The following is a 19,055-nucleotide window of genomic DNA, read 5'->3' on the forward strand; positions in this document are numbered from 1 at the left end:
TTCAAATAATGTTAATGAATGCCATAACAATTCTATTACATTTTGTAATGCTTATATTGAGTTATCTACTTTGGATCTTTTAGAAGTAAATAACATTGAGAAGGGTTTTTAAAACTTTGGGTTCTAGAGTTTGGGATTTCAAAGTGTCAGTGTGCAATAGTTGCCTTTGATTTGATAGTTTTTTATTTAATAGTTGCCTTTGATTGCATGTATTTGATGTTTATTGAGTATCTACTAATGGTAACTTTCTTGAACAGGTTTGCATTGAAAACATTTAAAAACCTTTATAAATTATATGAAAACATGGCTCCACTAAAGTTACATGGACCCATTCGCATGCGCAGCCTACAAACTGGGACCACAAAATGGAAAGAAGGGACGTTTGAAGTTGTGGATAGTGACAGCAAAGTGACACTGGTGGTTCGCTACAGTGCTGGAGGAATTCCAAAGATATTTCTGGTAACTCAGAATTTCAGAAGCTCTTTCAGTAACCCATGTATTGTGTTTCTGTGAACACTTTTACTTCAAAGTCAATTTAACTGTCGCTTGAACTTTCCTAAGAGATTCATTTTTGCTTCTACTTTCCAGACCACTGATCCTATTGTCCTTTACAATTAATTATTCAAGTATACTACTCAAAGCATTTGAATAGCATGGAGGGAATAAAAATTCCAGAATGTTTTAGACGTGGAAGAAAATAAAACTTAGAAGTCTTAAGTATCAGGGTGCTGCCCTGATAAAGGGGCAGTGATACTTGCCAATGTCTTTGCGATATTGTTGCAGTACTACAGATACACTGATAGATCCTGCTCGCAGGAGGGGCTGCTATTAATGGTGGCAAAGCATATATAAGATTGCTTGTACCCAATTTCATCTGTCTGTTGATGGTATTACCATGTGTGGTTAGGAAGACATGTGTAACCTAGATATATATCCATGTGAATGGGGGGCTGTTTCCAATTTGGTCCCAGCTGCACGTGGAGCTGGTGGCTTAAGAGGATGTGCCCAGACTGGATAGTGACACACACACACAAACTAAAAGATCTTTTAACAAAGTGATGAAGCTCCCTGCAAGAAAGAAGCTCCCTGAAAGAAGGTTCAGGGGGGCCTTGAGTATGGTGAAATGCAGTATAGCTTCTAGAGAGGACTAAGCAGTCGTTAATATCAAATGTATAACAAAAGTATCAAATACTGCCATGCCCACTTTAGGATGTAAATATTCCAAGTGCCCCTTCACATTGTGCAGTGTTTATCTCAAAAAGGGAGGCACAGGGCCAAAGATCTACAGCAAATCTATGAAGCAGGGCTTGTCCGTATCTAACAGAGAAAATTTCAGCATGGGATGAAACCAGCAGAAGCTGGTGTTGCTATGAAAGGCAGGGCTGAGCATGGTAAGGTACACAGTGCAGTGGGTACTAGCACACTGAGTGAATACTGCCAGGGCCCAAAGGAGTAATTCAAGCAGTAGTCCAGCCAGCACCCAAAGAGAAGAGAAGCAGGGAAGCATGTAATGTGTTCTAGAAACAATACTTTTAATAAGATGGCAGTAGTTTTGGGCAGGCAAAAGCTCAATTTGGATCCAGATTCTGGACAGATGTTGGAGGGGGATCCAGGTGAGCTAACGGGTATGCCCCCTGATTGGCTGAGCTGGGCAGGAGGGATCTACCCAGTCCTGAGAATATTTTCAAGTAAAGAAATAGAAGAGAGGTATTGGAGAAATCCTCAGATTGTATATTTCAGGATTCCATGTTGTTCAGTGGGGGCTTCCTCTAAGGATTCCTCAGGATTACAGCCTTAGTTAATGCACAGAGCTGGGACTCTTGACAGGAAATTAATTCCATATTCCAAATTGGATCATTCTGCACTTGAACCTCTTGATGGGAAATGCTCGTTTGGACTTCAGTCCTTTAAGGCTTAAGCACTGACGCTTCCAGATCCTTTGAATTAAAGAACTCTGATTAATTACTAAGGTAAAAGGTAAAGGTAAAGGTCCCCTGTGCAAGCACCGGGTCATTCCTGACCCATGGGGTGACGTCACATCCCGACGTTTTCTAGGCAGACTTTGTTTGCGGGGTGGTTTGCCAGTGCCTTCCCCAGTCATCTTCCCTTTACCCCCAGCAAGCTGGGTACTCATTTCACCGACCTCGGAAGGATGGAAGGCTGAGTCAACCTTGAGCCGGCTACCTGAAACCAACTTCCGTTGGGATCGAACTCAGGTCGTGAGCAGAGCTTTTGACTGCAGTACTGCAGCTTAACACTCTGCGCCAGAGGTCCTGTTTAATGGTATAAGTGTTACATCAAGGGAGGGGCTGGTTTCTCTGTGAAGCTTGTTTTGTTTCCAGTTATTGTGATGAAATTGCAGAATTACATCTGATTCTACCCCTTCTCTGCTGGCGCTCTCAGCCTTTGCATTGTAGATGGTATGAAACTTGTCTTCTGGTTCTTGTGACTGGCAGAGTAAAGCTGGGCTTGGTTACCAAGATTGGGGCTGAAGGAGAAAAGACCAACAAAGCACAGGATTAATGGCCACAATGCAATCAGCACTTCAATCTAGTCTAGTTTGTAAAACAATCCAGGAATGTTGTGATTTTTTGGGGGGGCAATAATTCTGTAAGCTAAATGAGAATTTCTTGTGATTCATAGATGGAATCTAAAGATGTTTTCTAATTGTTGGTATCCTTTATATATGCTCATATATTTGGGCTTAAGTATGCTGAGGGGTGGTTTTTAAAAAGGCTTGTGAATAGAGAGAGGCTCTTTGAACACTGCAATTAGAAATTGGAGCTTTGGGGTGAGAGAGCATGTAGAGGTCAAAAAATGAAATCTAATGTTAATTAAAGCTCTGTTACTATGCCACGTATTGCTATCAGACTGAAAATGAAGTGCTGCTGAATTTGCAGTTACTTAAGCTGCATTTTAGTACAAACTGGTTATAAACTTACACCAGGACATGCCGTGTCAACTGGCAAAGCCTGGGTCAGTGGGGAGCGTATTTAAATAATTTATGAAAATATTTTTATCATGGGGAAAGAAAAAATCCTTCAGTGTTTATTTTCCTTAAGCTATAAGGCACATAAATAGTCTCCATTTTCTTTCCAGCTAAACCATAATATTAAAAATGTAGTGGTACGACCAAATAGAGGGAAATTAAGTTGCTTGATGGTAACGCTGAAGGATTCCAGTTTCTTGACAGTGGATAAAATACCATCGAAAGATGCAAATGAAATGAGGCTGTATTTGGAGGCTGTTCAAAACAAGTTTCATACAGGTGAGTGCATATTTTGCTTTGTCTCTTGTCAGGAGAACATACCTAGAACTTGCCTCAGGTGCTTATGCATAATGTTCTATGTGCTGCAGGAATGTAAACCCAGAGACTTTGAAACTATGGGAAATAGTTGGAGGGAAATTAAAATCTGTACCCTATTTTCTTATCAAACCTACATTTATTTTACTGCTTTAAAAACATAAAATGCACCATTCTTAACTAGATTAGCACATACAATTAAACATATAAGCTTTATAACAGTGAACTTTTCAGTAGCATAGTGTACTTTCAGGTTATACCATATTGTCGACAAAATTGTTACATTTAAACAATAAGCATGTCTTTTAAATACATTGTATATGGTGTACAGTAAGCAAAGGGCTGTGTTGGGGGTCCAAAAGAACACCGTGCAGGATGAACAGCGGGGGCGTTCTTGAAAGCCAGCAGGGGGATGAGCAGGTGAGGGGGGGTTATCAAGAACCATGCAGAGGAGGACTAGGTTCTGTCCCGTTGGTCTAGAGACCCTGCTAGGGAAGAGGGAGGTAGAACTCCCACCAAAGAAGAGATACTTAGGCCTAGCTGGTCTCTTTCCTTTGTGAACCTTTGGATGGGGGGGGGGGGGAGAAATTTATTCTCTGAAATGAAATGGGTGGCAGGAGGATAGATTCCAGCTCAGGACCACGGGAGTCCCTTGTTGATGTTGCCTTACCATAGTGTAGATGCGAATCACTGCTCAGAGACTTAGATTAGTAGAAGGAATAGTTAACTACCAGCTTGTGCCATCTCAGTTGGTATTTCTTTCTGGGGAATGTCTGGTAAGTCAGCCCAGAATCGGGACCCTGCCTCTCAGAGGCATGTGAGAACAAATGGGAAAAAGGTTATTGCTGCAGTTAAATGTCTGCCTAATTTTTTCCCTTAATGAAATATGTTCTGTATGTATAACATTTTTGCACATCTGCCTATAGGGATGGATATCAGTGTCTCACTTATGTAGTTGTTTCATAACATGTTAACAATGTGTGCTTTCACATCATCAAAGTTTTACCATAGGAAGAGTTCCTGATCTGTTTCCTGTAATATGTTAGCCATGGTGTTCGACATATCCATGGGGCAAGTTCTTTTTTTTCAAGAAAAGTAGAATTATCTTTTGTAAGTAAAATCAGTGTATATCTTTGTGCTTTTAATACGTGATTTGACACAGGAAAAAATGAAATAGAAATCAAACATAGAAAAATATAAACTTGAACTAAACAGAATGTTTTCTTTTAGCTGCGAAATCTACCCAAGGATCCAGCAGTTTTGGAGGCATCTTGGGTAATAGAACCACTCAGAAGGATTCTAACAGGCAGCTTCAATACATTGAAAACCAGGTATTTCAATTAGTTCTGTCCACTTTCTTTTTTCACATTCCTTTTCTTTGGTACAATAAACATTATGATAGAGCAATTTGGAATTTTATGATATATCCCAAGCCTTATTAATTAGCAAGAAGTACTACAGTCATGTCTGTATTTGATCCCCTTATATTGGATTTAAGGTATGTACTCTAGGTTCGGCTTCTAAATCAGCTGGTGAGAGATGTTTGTGATTTTTCGGCCAAATTGTTAATTTTAATGTGGAGAGCTCTTATCTCCAGTGCTGCCCAAAGATCTTCAGGTGTCAAAGTGGCTACAAATGTCTTTATGAATTTTAGCTAGGATTCCGGCTGTGCCCTTTCTGAGGCAGAAAGAATCTGTGTGTGTGTGTTAAGTGCCGTCAAGACTCTTCCGTCTCATGGCGACCCTATGAATCAATGTCTCCAAAATGTCCTATATTTGACAGCCTTGCTCAGGTCTTGCAAATTGAGGGCTGTGGCTGCCTTTATTGATTCAATCCATCTCTTGTTGGGTCTTCAGAAAGGATATAGCCATAATTAATCATGGTTTGGTGACTGCAGATTGATTAGTGTATATTTTATACCAGGGGTGTTGGAACTCATTTGTTATGAGGGCTGGATATGATATAAATGTCACTTGGCCGGGCCATGTGTATCATAAAATTTAATGCCAGGTTCCGCAGATAAAACTTTATAGAAGATACAGCCAAAGCCAATAATTGATATTATTTTTTTCTTAAAATACAAACATACTTAAAACAGTAATATCATTAATTGGCTTTGCCTGTGTCTTCTATAAATTTTAACTGCGGAACCTGGCATTATATTTTATGGCATTAAATATTATGGTAAACATGGCCCAGCCCAACCAAGTGGCATTTATATCTCTGGTCTCTGGCATTATTTTTTTTAGAATTTTAAATGGGGGGATGGCTGCCTGGACTGGTGAAGCTCGCCTTTCTTCTCATAAAAGGACTCAGAAATGACTGTCAAACATAAAAGCAAATCAGAGTTTCTAGTTTTTTTAATATGTTAACAATTTTATTTCTTAAGAAAATTTGTAGCTAAATTATTCTCACTTAAAATAAACATCGCCCATTCCTGAGCTGTGAGGCGGAAAGCAAGGGCCCGCATGGGCGTCCGTACCACTTGCTGTGGCACCCGTGCCACTTGCACCGCCAAGACTGGCACGAAGGCCAGCGTTGGGGCACTCATGCCAGCCTCCCTGCACTGTTGTGGCAATGCAGCCCTGGGACACTGGCTTGGTCTTCCACCCAGGGGGCATTCCCAGGACATTCCAGGGCGGAGCTGCCTTTAGGCAGCTTCCCAACCCCCTTCAGGCCAGGAATGGCCCCCCTTTCCCCTACTTTCAGTTATGCAATCTTTTTAGGTCACATAGTCCCGTGGAATGCTATGGAGCAGATCCATGGGGCTGGAAAGTAAGGGCAGCTTTCTGGCTTCGATGCGGGGGAGCTGAATTCTCCTTTGGAGGTGGCGTGATGGCTCAGCCCTCAGGAATGGGCTGTAAGTATACCAGTTGCCCCAATAGGCCACATTTTCTGTAACTTTCTTCATCTGCATATTTGGAAGTGGGAAAAAAATCTTGGGTGAATACGGATAAATGGCAGCAAATAAAATGGAGATGAAATAAACTTGCCACGTGTGTATGTAAAAAATTTTAAGGTAAAAAAGTCAGCTATTTCTGATATTGCAGGAAGTACATATTAAGAACTTTACAGAACAAAAGGGTGGGGGAACGTATTTTAAAGATTAGAACAGCTAAAGTGGCAGGTGGAGGATAGATTTCCTCCTGCATCAACACACGGGCGCCTCGAGGTGTGTGTGAGTGCATTTCCCCAAACATCCACTTCAGAGGAAGTGTTTCACCACCTTTGTACATGACAAAGTTGACTGCATTTGTACCAACTGGAAAATCTCAGAGAAATAACTGCAATACAAAACTGTTTATCATACGGATCCCCCCCCCGCCCACACACACTTCTGAACTGTAGCTAGAAAAAACGGGGAGGTCTTAAAACAGTCCTTGCTTTCCTGTCTAGATTCTTACACCCGTGACAAGATCCGTTTTGCTCCTCCCTATCTGTGGTGGCTGCTCTCGGGTTTCCAGCCTCCCCCTTGGCAGGGAAGGTGCACCTCACCTTAGGCAGGCGGGTTGGTTCACAGCACCCACACAAAGGGCTCCCTGCCTTGGCAAGCTCCAAAGTTTGCAGCCCAACTCTTTGTTTCTGGGGAGTCTGCTGACATTTTCTGACCCGCAAGGGCACAGAGGAGCTTGATCACTGAACTGCGAAGGGTAACTCTGGCCCTGGCAGAAACTGGACAGAGATGAGAGCCTTTGATCTATTTCAGTGATGGCGAACCTTTTAGAGACCGAGTGCCCAAACTGCAACCCAAAACCCACTTATTTATTGCCAAGTGCCAATACGGCAATTTAACCTGAATACTGAGGTTTTATTTAGAAAAAACAACTCATACATTCACATATTTTGTGTTAAAAGAAAAACACAATAACAGAGCTTTCAATGATGCAAACTTATCTTTCAATAAAAAGTTGTTTGTATTTGCCATGCATCTCTCCAGGACTCGTCCTCTGCTCAGCCACCAGACATTATTGCTAGGGTTGCCAGGTCTCCAGCCACCACCTGGAGGTTGGCAGCCCTAGTAGAGGAAGGAAGAAAGGGGGGATGGAGAGAGAAAGAAAGGGGGAAAGAAAGGAAGAGGGGAAGGAAGGAAGGAAGAGGGGGAGGAAGGAAGGAAGAAAGAGGGGGAGGAAGGAAGGAAGAAAGAGGGGGGGAAGGAAGAAAGAGGGGAAGAAAGAAAGAAAGAGGGGAAGGAAGAAAGAAAGGGGAGGGAAGGAAGGAACTGGGAAAGGAAAGAGAATGAAGGAACTGGGGAAGGAAGGAAGAAAGGGGGAGGGACGAAGAGAGAGAAAGAGAGAGAAAGAGGGGAAGGAAGGAACGGGGGGAAAGGATGAAAGGGAGGAAGGATGGAAGGAAGAAAGAAAGTGTCCTGGGTCGGGCCTCAAGCCCAACCCAGGACTTGCTCCAGGGCGCACACCCGAAGTTCTCCCCCCCTTACCGGCAGCTCTGGGGAGGCGGCGAGGCGACGGTGCGGGACGGCGGAGATGTTGGGGCCCAGCGCAGCAGCATCGGTCACCTCCCAGCTAGGAGGGGGCAAGGGAGGAGGGGGTGGCGAGGGTGAGCGCGCCAACGCTCGCGACCCCACCAGCCTGTGGGCGACCTTAGGGGGCAGGGAGGGAGAAGGCAGAGGCCATGCAGCCACACCCGAGCCAGAGGACTTGAGGGTGGCTCCGGCTACCCCACAAGCTTACCGCAGGAGTCAGGAACGAGCGGGGGAGAGGGGGAGGATGGCAGGAGATGGCAGGCCCTTCTCTGGCGGACGCGCGGCTGTTGAGGGGCCGCCTGGTCCTCCGCGAGCGCCCTGAGAAGGAGGAGGCGGCGGGCGAAAATGGCCGGGGGAGAGGCGCTTGAGGAGGAGGACGATGGCAGCGGCAGCCTGGAGCTGGACTTTTGGGAGCCGCCTGAGGGGGACGAGGAGGAGGAAGACGGCGAGGAGGAGCTGCTGCTGGAGCCTGGAGGAGGAGGCCCCGCTTCCTTGCTGCTGGCCTCCCCGCCGCCTGTCAGCTGTTGGGGGCGAGAGGGGGGAAGAGGAAGAAGCCAGCCGCGTGAGTGCGAGGCAGGAAGCTGACACGCCCACGCACGCACGGTGGGGGGGGGGAGCTCAGCTGAGAGAGGGAGGGGCACAGACGACCCGGGAGGCCTTTTGGAGCCCACCCGCGCGTGCCGGCAGAGAGGGCTACGCGTGCCGGAAGGGGCACGCGTGCCATAGGTTCGCCAACACGGATCTATTTTATTATGGATGGCAAACAATGCTGACTTCTGCCCAACACCCATTGAGGAGGCATTCCTCAGCAGCCACAACCGACATGCAGGGGTGGGCTTGGGGGGGGGGGGACACAAGCCGCATCCTGGAGCTCATAAAACACTCTGTTTTCTTGGCTCCTGCCCGACCATGTCCTTCCTCTCAGGTTCCCTCTCCTTCCCAGAGCCACAAGGAAGCATACCGCTAAGGAATGACCACCGATTCTGGAGGGGCGAGCCAGGATGAGTATTAGTGTTGTGGTGGGAAGATGCACACAACCTTAACAGATGCTTAACACAAAGTAAAGCTTGCAACATGAAGGAGACAAGAGGATAAATATGTCAGTGGGATCTTCAGGAATACCAGGCGAGAGAAGGTCAGAGAAGCGTGCTCAGTGGGCGGGAGAAAAATGCAAGAAAGCAAACTTGCTGCAGAGCTCCACACATGGACAGCCTTTCCCTTGCATCCCTTTCTTTCAGCCCTTCCCGACTCCACTTTACAGTCTCGTGTTTGCAACTCACTGCTGTTCTCCTTTGGGGGAGAAATAATTGAGAGGATTGCACGCTCCCAAGCCTGCAAACGGCATGCTCTAGCCCCGCGGGGGGGCGGGGGGAGCTGCCTTGGGTCCATGCGCCGGATAAAGGCCCTTGGCGGGCTGCATGCGGCCCGTGGGCCATAACTTTTGACGCCCCTGTTTAATACTATGTAACTCAACGCAAGGGGCTGCCTTTGCTGAGCAGGGACACTGTAACAGAATAAGTCCATTGCAATGTTAATAGGGCAACCCATTTGGAACATGTAATTCTTTACTAGCTTCCCCTTTTTTTCAGGTCCAGTACGAAATTTTTACATTTAAAGCCATAAATTGCCTGGGTCTAGGATAGGTTTGTATGTGAGAAGATGATCCTTAAGCATTGAAATTATCTTCAGAGGTTCTTTCTGATTTTCCCACTGTCTAAAAAGTGTATATATGAGTAGATGCTTTCCTTAGCAGTGTCAGTTTCAAGCACTTAATTCATGGAGGTCCCTCTTGCCCCCCTCCATGTCTTTTGTGCAAAGCTGAAGTAGTACTTTTTACTTATTTATTTTAAAGGGGGGAAATAGGGATATCAACAATAGAGTTATTAAGACAAAAAAGCAGAAACAAATCAAGCGGACTGTACTGCCATGTGCTTTTCGTCACCGTTGTGTTGTCCATTAGTGGCCCAAGTTATTCAAAATAGTTTTAACATTGCTAATCATATCAAGAAAAATAATCGCCTCCTTGTGTCTAAGTAGTACTTTTTTTAGACAGCGATTTGCAGCTGTTGGTTTTTATTGGTCTGTTGGGAAGTAACTCATATTTACTGGCTGTTTGGGTTCTTGTTTTGAAATTGTTGCTTTAAAATTTTATTATAAACTGCCCACAGGCTCATTTATATACAGTTGGGGCAATTCTTTAACTGAGGGCATAAGTTGGCCAGAGGGTAATTCCAAAATGTGCATGCATGCACAGTTTGTGCATTTCTTCTCACACTTTCATAGTGGAATGTAGTAGAAGAAAAACCTTTGATTCTCTTTCATGTAGGAAGATGAGCAAAAAGGGAAATTTCCCCTTTGCTCAGGAGAAATAGCTTTCTTTTTGGAATAGTTTCAGGAAGCACACACCACCAACTGAAGTGGATTCTGCACAGATCAGTAAGTTTTATTTGCAGGGTCACAGGGGCAGCCCTAGGAGTCTTAAGGATTTCTTAACAGCATATACTGTCAGAGGTTCTCTTAGGCCCTTTGTTCATATATTCTTTGATGTTTCTCAGATCAAAGCAAGGCCAAGTAATGGGAGCCTTGGAGACCCATGATGGAAAATGGAGGTATCAGTTCTATACTATCAAGGCAGATATGTGGAGATGAACTGTCTGCAAAGGAACACTAATGGGTCTTCTACGGATTTGGGGTTAGGTTAATTGTCACAAAAACTAAGGAGAGGCACTAAACCTTTCTTTACTAGTTACAATAAAAACGTTCAGATAATTGGAAACCAAGCCATTAGCCTGTCATCATATCATGCAGTGTAGTCTAAATGGTTACAAATAAAAAGTGTTGTTTAGTAACAGTCTAGTTGGCTATTTTGTGATGTTTCATTTGTTTATTTAGTTAATTACCAAGCCATTGTTAAAATATCTACAGCTTTTGACTTCATAGCACTTGTAACCTGATCAACAGCCAATCAGAAGTGAAGTACTTGGACAGGGGGCTAAATTGCCCTTGAATCTTAACTTGATTTGAATTGTAAGAAATTTGCCATGGTCACACCAAGAAAATATAGGTTTTGATCCTTTTTGGAATTTAAAAATGAGAGCCACCAGCAGCCTTTCAACCCAGTAGGGATCAAACCATTTGTTGAATGAACCAGTGCCTCCAATCAGGTTTATGGGTTGAGGAGTTTAAGAGTATGGCCAGCACAGTGCAAATAGGGTCAGCTGTGCATATATATATGCCCTGCATGGAAACACTGATTCATACTGCTTGTGCATACAACAGTGTCTGCTAGGTCAATCTCTGCAATTCCTTTCATCAGGGTTACTGACTGAATTGAGTTGATGATTTGCAAGAGTAATGTAGCTTATCAACATAAACCATTCACTTTTTGATTTTGTAGACTCCTCCCAAAAAGGCAGTTATAGAAAATAAGGATGAAACTCCACTTCGTAAGGTGCTTGCCAGCCCAGGAAGATCAGCTATTAAGAATTCTGCAGGAACTGGGATGTCTGGCAACAGAGTTAACGTGGTGGCTACTCCTGCAGCTTCAACACCTCACAGAAGTGGGTTGTTGGAAAATCGGTATGGAAACAAACTTTTAAAGACACTGCATCTTTAGTGTGCATGCATTAATTTATGTGTGGCTATGAAAACAATTAGTCAGTTGCTTTTCAGGTTACATAATTTGTTTTTATATGTGAGCTCTGGAAAATGCTGCCTTAGCTTGTGCACTAAGGAAGAGTGAAAAGCAGTGATGCCATTACTGTTTTCAAACATAAAACTTTTGAGAGGATGTATTAAAATGTTGTTTTAACATGAAAGAATGGGCTCCTCTGTTTTCCCGTGGACTGAATGGATGTGTGTTTTTATTAAAACAGTGAAAGAAGGAAAAGGGCACAGCCTCCTTCAGAAATAAACGAAGATTACCCTAAAGAGAATGATTCATCAAGGTAATTTTTTTTTATCTTAAGCTTTTCTGTACCTTCTCTCCCATCCTTTTTCTTAAACTCTTCCCCCACAGTTAAGTCTTTGCTGGAAATAACTCCTAGATCCTCACTTTTTAAAAAATGTTAACATAATCTTACATTGTTGGAAAAACCCAGTGTTAGTATCCTTGAAAATTGTGTGTATTTGGTAATAGCATGTTATGTATGTATGTTAACTGTATGTTGTTAGCAGTGCAATCCTAAACAGAATTTACACTCTTCTAAGTTTTAGTACTCTGACCTGGATAGCCTCATCTCTAAAGATCTTGAAGCTAAACAGGGTTGTCCTTAGTTATTTGGATGAGAGACCACCAAGGAAGTCCAGGGTCACAATGCAGGGGCCGGCAGTGCCAAACCACCTCTGAACATCTCTTGCCTTGAATTGCCTCAGGGTTGCCATAAGTCAGCTGTGACTTGACAGCCAAAAAAAAAGAAAGTTTTGGAAGGGTATAATTCTGCTTCGGATTGCAATGATGGTGTACTAGTGGGGTAGCTCCACATTTCCATGGTAAAACTAGCTGAATATTTAATTTTAAGCTTAAGATTCACAGTGCTATGGGTATGGTGTGTTTACACGACAGTGAAGTATTTTGCAAAGAATAGGAAAAATATAAGGGTAGCAAGTCTCTGTAGAAAGTAATGTAGTATTGTCCATTAGCTTCAAATAAAATGTATGTATTATCTGCAGCAATAACAAAGCTATGACTGATCCAGCACGGAAATTTTTATGTAGTAGCAGAGAAAAGCAGCTGAACTTGAAACAGGCCGAGGAGAACAGAACTTCAGGTAAACAGATTCATGCTACTGTTTTTGACAGATTGATACAATGATTGTGCCAACTAACCAGTAAAACTGAACATGGGAGATAGATCCAGATTATCATGAATAGGACTTTCTTGCCTTGCCCCTTCCACTGCACTCCCTTGAAATTCTGTTTCTGGGATGAGGGGAGCCCTTACTGACATAGCAGCCGGGGGTGAGAAGGGGAAATCAGCAAGCACGCATTCACCTGTGTCTGCAGAGCAGCATCTTTGAACTCAACTTTTCTTTTGGTATTCATACTTAGTTTAATGGAGTGATCTTTCTTTCAGGTTGAAACATATATATATGTTTCAAACACCCACACACACACACATATATGTTTCAAACGTGTGTATATATATATATATATATTGGGGGGGGAATAAATGTGAACCATATGTTTTGGAAATAATTCAGAGGAAAGAATAAGAAGCTCCAAACAAGATTTTTTTACGAGAATCTTTTAAATGAGGGGTTAGAAGACATGAGCTGCTGCATGTCCAGATGTAAATTGTTCTGGTGTTTTTCTACCTCCTGGCTGGTTTTCCTTTAGATCCAACCTCAGCAGGCAACATAAAGCCTTTAACATACTCACAAGATTATGGCCATATTTTTCCCTACTGGCAGAGGTGGTAATCGTTGAATTCTGTGCTTACATGGAAATTCAGGTGACAGCTCTTTCCAGATGCAAATTTAGAGGTGTATCTCAGTTGATTGAAGCTACACATTTTGGAGAGCATGCTGGTGCATTTTGGCACTTAGATCAAATAAAGATTGGCAAGCCATTCACTGTAAAAGCTCTTTCACTTCTGTTGGGGAAAGGTTTTTTTTTAAAACACTTTGCATTTTGTATTCTTGTGTACCTCTGTATTGCATAAGATCGTGCTTCCTGGAATAAATGACAATCTTCCATGAAGCTGCGCTCTAATATTCACATGCAGTAAGAAAGAGTAACACAGGCTATGGATTTCACTGCATAGGTTGGAGAACTGATAGAACAACCTATTCCCAAGCTCCAGATACGAAATTGTGCTGTATCAAATATCTTGCTTAGTAGACAAATCCATTTAACTTAGAGGGGAGCTGGGCAAAGTTTTTGTGGCATGCATCTGTTCATTATAATTGGTGCAAGGAAATTGGGTTAACGTGATACCATATTGAGCCAGTCAGTCATTTATTAATACGGCACTTAGCCAGTCATATACAGAAGAATAGAATCGCTAACAGTTGTCTAAAATCCCCTCGAAATTAAAACCAGAAATTCCAAATATAAAAATATAAAATATGTAAATAAAAGTATAAAATAACACAAAATTATAAGAGGGGGGCCACCATTTACATAGGTAATAAGACTGGTCATCCCAGAAATTTGCGCCTAATTTTGGATGCGGCAGCTGAGGGGAAGGCAGAGCATCAGGCTTGCGAAAAGGCCCTTCTATGGCTATTTAGTTCCAGGGTGAAAAGATGTACAGCAGGGGCAACTGTGCATCTGGATTTATCCAGGGCTAAGAAGGTGGGGCCCTGACCTGGATGGCCCAGGCTAGCCTGATCTTGTCAGATCTCAGAAGCTAAGCAGGGTCAGCCCTGGGTAGTATTTGGATGGGAGACCACCAAGGAAGTCCAGAGTTACTGTGCAGAGGAAGGCACTGGCAAACCACCTCTGTTAGTCTCTTGCCATGAAAACCCCAAAAAGGGGTCGCCATAAGTTGGCTGTGAGTTGACGGCACTTTACACACACAAGAAGGTGGGAGTTGAGCATTTAGTAGTATTTTGTTAACCCATTAAGATTTTTTTGCTTTTAACAAGTTTTTCTGTTCCTTTTCAAGGAGTTTTGCCTTTACAGACCTCCTCATTTTATGGTAGTAGATCATCCACAAAGGACTATTCAGCTAGTAATTCTAATCTGGACAGGTAGGTATGGAATTGTTTTTAATGTTTGGTTCATCAGAGCACGGCATTCATCAAATGATGTATATGTATTCACAAAACCAGATTTTTCTATTATTCTTCCATCAGAACAATGTTTGCTGAAGGAGTAAGTAAACTGTTCATTACCAGTGTCACATTACCAGCGTCACATAAAAATACAGCATATGTGAAACGCTGCCCGGTCATTCTGGTTTGAGGAAGAAATACTTTCCTGTTAGTGTGATGAACAGACACTGAAGCCACATTCAGACGTCACCACAGACCTCTGTTTTTCCACGATGGGCACAAATGCAGCTTGTTCTCCCAAGGGGCATTTACTGGTACATCCAGATGCAGGAGCCTATTTATTTTATTAATTAATTAAAATATTTATAGCCTGCCTTTCCTCTTGGTTCAAGGCAGCTTACAATAATAGTTAAAACATCACCAGCTACAACCAAAGATAAAATAGTAAGCCCCAAATCTCCTCCCCCTCTTAAAAGATACAGGCCATTTAAAAGATGCAGGCCCTCACAAGCCCTGGCAAACAGGCCTTGCAGTGCCTCTTGAAGATCTCCAAGGAGGGGGCCCCTCCCACCCCTTCAGGGAGTCCATGCCACAGAGCTGGAGCCACAATAGCATAGGCCCGCTCTTTGGCCGATGCCAGATAACCACCCTATGTGGTGGGATAGGCTAGACAAATTGGTGTTTCTTCTCCACAAATGGGGATTTTAAACTGAGATTAAAGCAGTTGTCATGGCAAAATGGGAGGTGAGTGATATTCAAGGCAGGGGTGTCAAACATGCAGCCTGTAGGCCGCATCTGGCCTGTGGAAGGCTTTTCTCTGGCCTGCGGAGCTGAGACAGCTAGTTCCCCTTTCCCTTCTTCCCCAACCTTTTCTGGGCTTCCCAAAATCCTCCTTTCTTTCCCTCTTTCTTTCCCTCTTTCTTTCCGTCTCTCCCCTCTCTCCCTCCCTTCCTCTTTCCTGTCTGTTTCACTCTTTCTGTTTCTCTCTTTCTCCCTCTTCATTTCTCTTTCTCTTCTCTCTCTCTCCCTCCCTGCCTTTCTGGACTGGGAGAGGGCTGCAGGCTCACCTGTCGAGACAGCCAGTCCAGATCTGGGCTGGTGAGTCTGCTGTGGGCTCGCCAGCCAAAGCAGCCACGCCGCTCTCCCAGTCCAGATCTGGGCTGTTGAGCCTGCTGCGAGCTCGCCAGCCAAGGCAGCCACCCCCCTCCCAATCCAGATCTGGGCTGGTGAGCCCACTGCAGGTTCGCCAGCCAAGGTACTCACCCCCCTGGTTTAAAATGTTTAACAAAATTAATGGCAGGGACTAGAGATGCAAACTTCATATAAGATACTTTCAAAGTCTATTAATGATTTTTTTTACTTTATTTTTTACTTAAAATACAAACATACTTTACAAAATAACAATAAGACTGTTAAATAAAAGAAAATACCATAAGAATGTTGTTGTAAACTTGTTTATGTTTTAAGTAAAAAACAGTATCATTAATTGACTTTGCCTGTTTCTTTTGTAAAGTTTGTATCTCCAGTATCTGGAATTACATTTTATAGTATTTATTTACACATGGCCCGGCCCGACCAAGTGACATTTATGTCATCTGGCCCTCCTAACGAATGAGTTCGACACTGCTGTTCTAGGGAGGCTGCATAAATACAATTCGTGATAACATTTCCCACTTTCTCTGTGAGAATAAAAAGAAACGTGTGTATAAAAATGGGAGGCTGGTTGCCATGTAATTCCATCCTTATGATGTATACCTATTACATTTAACGTATTTCTGGTAGGATTAATTGGATTTGCTAGTTTTTGGGATGAAAACCCTGTTTTGCCCATCTCACTTAATAGGTTTAATGTGGTGAATCAGACTCCTTCTGCCAAAAGAAGCTTGGGGTTTCTCTCTCAGCCAGCCCCTCTCTCTGTTAAAAAAATGAGATCAAATCAGGATTATATGGGATGGAACAAGCCACGAGTCCCTCTTTCCAGTCACCCACAACAGCAGCTGCAAGGGTAAGCTTTTGCGTTTGTATGTTTGTGCATGTAAATGTGCTTCTGCTCTTTTAGGTGTACACAGAAACAATTGACACCACTCACACTAAAAAACAGAAAGCAAAATGTTTCCTCAATCACTGTAGTCTCTTCTTTTTCAGGACTTTTTATTACCAGTTACTCACCCCGCATCCTAACTCCTATACGTTATTTTCAATTCTGTCCTTAAATATAACTCCAATTAGGAACTTAAAGAGCCCAGTGGTGCAGAGTGGTAAGCTGCAGTACTGCAGTCCCAAGCTCTGCTCACTACCTGAGTTCGATCCCAACGGAACTTGGTTTCAGGTAGCCAGCTCAAGGTTGACTCAGCCTTCCATCCTTCCGAGGTTGGTAAAATGAGTACCCAGCTTGCTGGGGGTAAAGATGACTGGGGAAGGCACTGGCAAACCACCCCGTAAACAAAGTCTGCCTAGGAAACGTTGGGATGTGATGTCACCCCATGGGTCAGGAATGACCTGGTGCTTGCACAGGGGACCTTTACCTTTTTTTTTAGGAACTTGGGTGGTCACTGCTTATGCAAAATCAGTATTTTATAGTAAGTGGATGTAATGCTTTGGCCTCCTTTTAGGCCAGTAAACTGGGGATAGGAATAGTGGTTCTTTATATTGTAAATTCATGTACTAGTGTACTATTAAAATTTTGAATAACTCGTTCTGAGTCTTTTACTTTCCTCCCTTTTGGCATGTAAATTAAACTGTTGAAATATTTACTCATTTTTTATGTTATTAATTGCTTGGCAGGGTTCTGGAAAGATTCCATTGTAGAAAGGAGCCTTAGTTCTGTGTGGCAAATCCATTAGCTTGTGTCTCTTTCCCTATTGTTTCAGGAGTGGTTTGAAAGGGTGCCTATTTTGTTTTTATTTTCTGCATAAACCCTTTATTATATTTAAAGAAAACTAATAACATCATAAAAGGTTGCCATGAGTCTCTGCTGCTGTTTGAGCACCAGCCAGATTTGCCACCATGTAGCTTCTAAAGTCACATTGTGTAAAGCTTTCAGGTGCCATTGATACAGCTTCAATGTTTACAAAGCGGGAGGCTTGTAGCCTGGTTCTGGTGTGATATTTTGGTTCCCAACAGGTGCTATAGGTAGGAAATACGCCCTCCTCAATATGTCTCCAATTTCTGGAGCATGATGGGTGGGTCGCTGTTAGAGGGAAGACTTCCTTGATAACAGCATGTTGAATCTGGAGTTACCTCAAGGGAAATCTTCCTGGCTGCATCCCTGTAGTTGTTCTGTGGACTATGGAAGATTTTTGACTTGTAAGTTGCCTTAAGATATGGTTAAATTGTGGAAAAAATAATATGGCGTTATGATGGTGTTATGGTTAGTTATGATGGTAGAAGGCTGCTCTTTGGCTTATTATCTTTTAAAAATTATACTATGTAACCTGTGGTGTATATGTGTATACATATACACAAGTGGAGGACCCACAGGAGAGAGACTGCGCCTGTGGTTCAGGATCTCCAGACTCACATATGCATATTATGTTGGAATGTCGCCTGGGTGAGGGCCTTCGTAATGACTGACTACTAGATTTGCTTGATACTGAGTTAGTCAATAATAAAAGCCGAATGTTAACTGCCCTACTGTCCGATGTCAAGCCTGAAACAACTGCCTCGGTTGCAAAAAAATTGGTAATGTTACTGAGAAGGGGATCTATGAAGCCTGCCTAATATTTTAAATTGCTGCTGTGATGTGGTTTATCTAGAGATTGGGTAATGATCATGATCATCATTGTTTATTATATCACAATCTGGCTGGATGGTTAGATTATTTTAATCCTTTATTATAACTTTTTCTTTAACCCCAAAATATGGTACATTTTATATATTTTACACTTACCGTATTTTTCACTCCATAAGACGCACCTTACCATAAGACGCACCTAGTTTTTAGAGGAAGGAAAACAAGAAAAAATATTCTGCCGAATAAAGACCCCCGTCCGGTTTCCAGGGAGTCCCTAGAAGCCTGGCAGGGGTCTTTAAACTGCTCTGCGCTGCCTGCCTAGGCAGCGCAGAACAGTTTTACCTCCCACCCCACTTCCTGGTCCGAGGCTCAGCTGTTGGGTGGCGACCCGCCCGGCTTCTAGGGACTCCCTGGAAGCCGGGCAGGGGCGGGGGGTCTAGAAAGGCCCCAGGTTCAATCTCCGGCATCTCCAGTTAAAGAGCCCGGGCAGGTAGGTGATGTGAAAAATCCCATTCCTGAGACCCTGGAGAGCTGCTGCCGGTCTGAGTAGACAATACTGAATTGGATGGACCGAGGGGGGTGTCTGATTCATTAGAAAGCAGCTTCATGTGTTCATGTGTATTTTGGAGGGGGCTGTGAGCTCAGTGGCGGAGCCTTTGCTCAGCATGCAGGAGGTCCCAGGTTCAATCCCCAGCGGCATCTCCAGTTAAAGGGACCGGGCAGGTAGGCGTTGGGAAAGATCTCAACCTGAGACCCTGGAGAGCCATGGGGAGGGGGCTGTGAGCTCAGTGGTGGAGCCTCTGCTGGGCATGCAGGAGG

At 43.4% G+C, this 19,055-nt stretch overlaps 1 protein-coding gene across 1 annotated transcript in view; it reads left to right on the forward strand.

Annotated features, from left to right (window-relative positions):
* Positions 1 to 282: 282 nt before the first annotated feature.
* The window catches only part of USP37 (ubiquitin specific peptidase 37), a 44,326-nt gene continuing 25,553 nt past the window's right edge, over positions 283 to 19,055 (forward strand). Inside the window, exons 1-8 of the mRNA XM_056861145.1 lie at positions 283 to 459; positions 3,100 to 3,268; positions 4,535 to 4,635; positions 11,182 to 11,363; positions 11,660 to 11,731; positions 12,456 to 12,553; positions 14,395 to 14,479; positions 16,347 to 16,508. Coding sequence (XP_056717123.1) covers positions 304 to 459; positions 3,100 to 3,268; positions 4,535 to 4,635; positions 11,182 to 11,363; positions 11,660 to 11,731; positions 12,456 to 12,553; positions 14,395 to 14,479; positions 16,347 to 16,508 — 1,025 coding nt within the window. The 5' untranslated portion in view covers positions 283 to 303. The remainder of the gene's footprint in view (positions 460 to 3,099; positions 3,269 to 4,534; positions 4,636 to 11,181; positions 11,364 to 11,659; positions 11,732 to 12,455; positions 12,554 to 14,394; positions 14,480 to 16,346; positions 16,509 to 19,055) is intronic.

Source organism: Euleptes europaea, chromosome 15, assembly GCF_029931775.1.
Source record: "Euleptes europaea isolate rEulEur1 chromosome 15, rEulEur1.hap1, whole genome shotgun sequence".
In the NCBI taxonomy this organism is placed as follows: Eukaryota; Metazoa; Chordata; class Lepidosauria; order Squamata; family Sphaerodactylidae; genus Euleptes; species Euleptes europaea.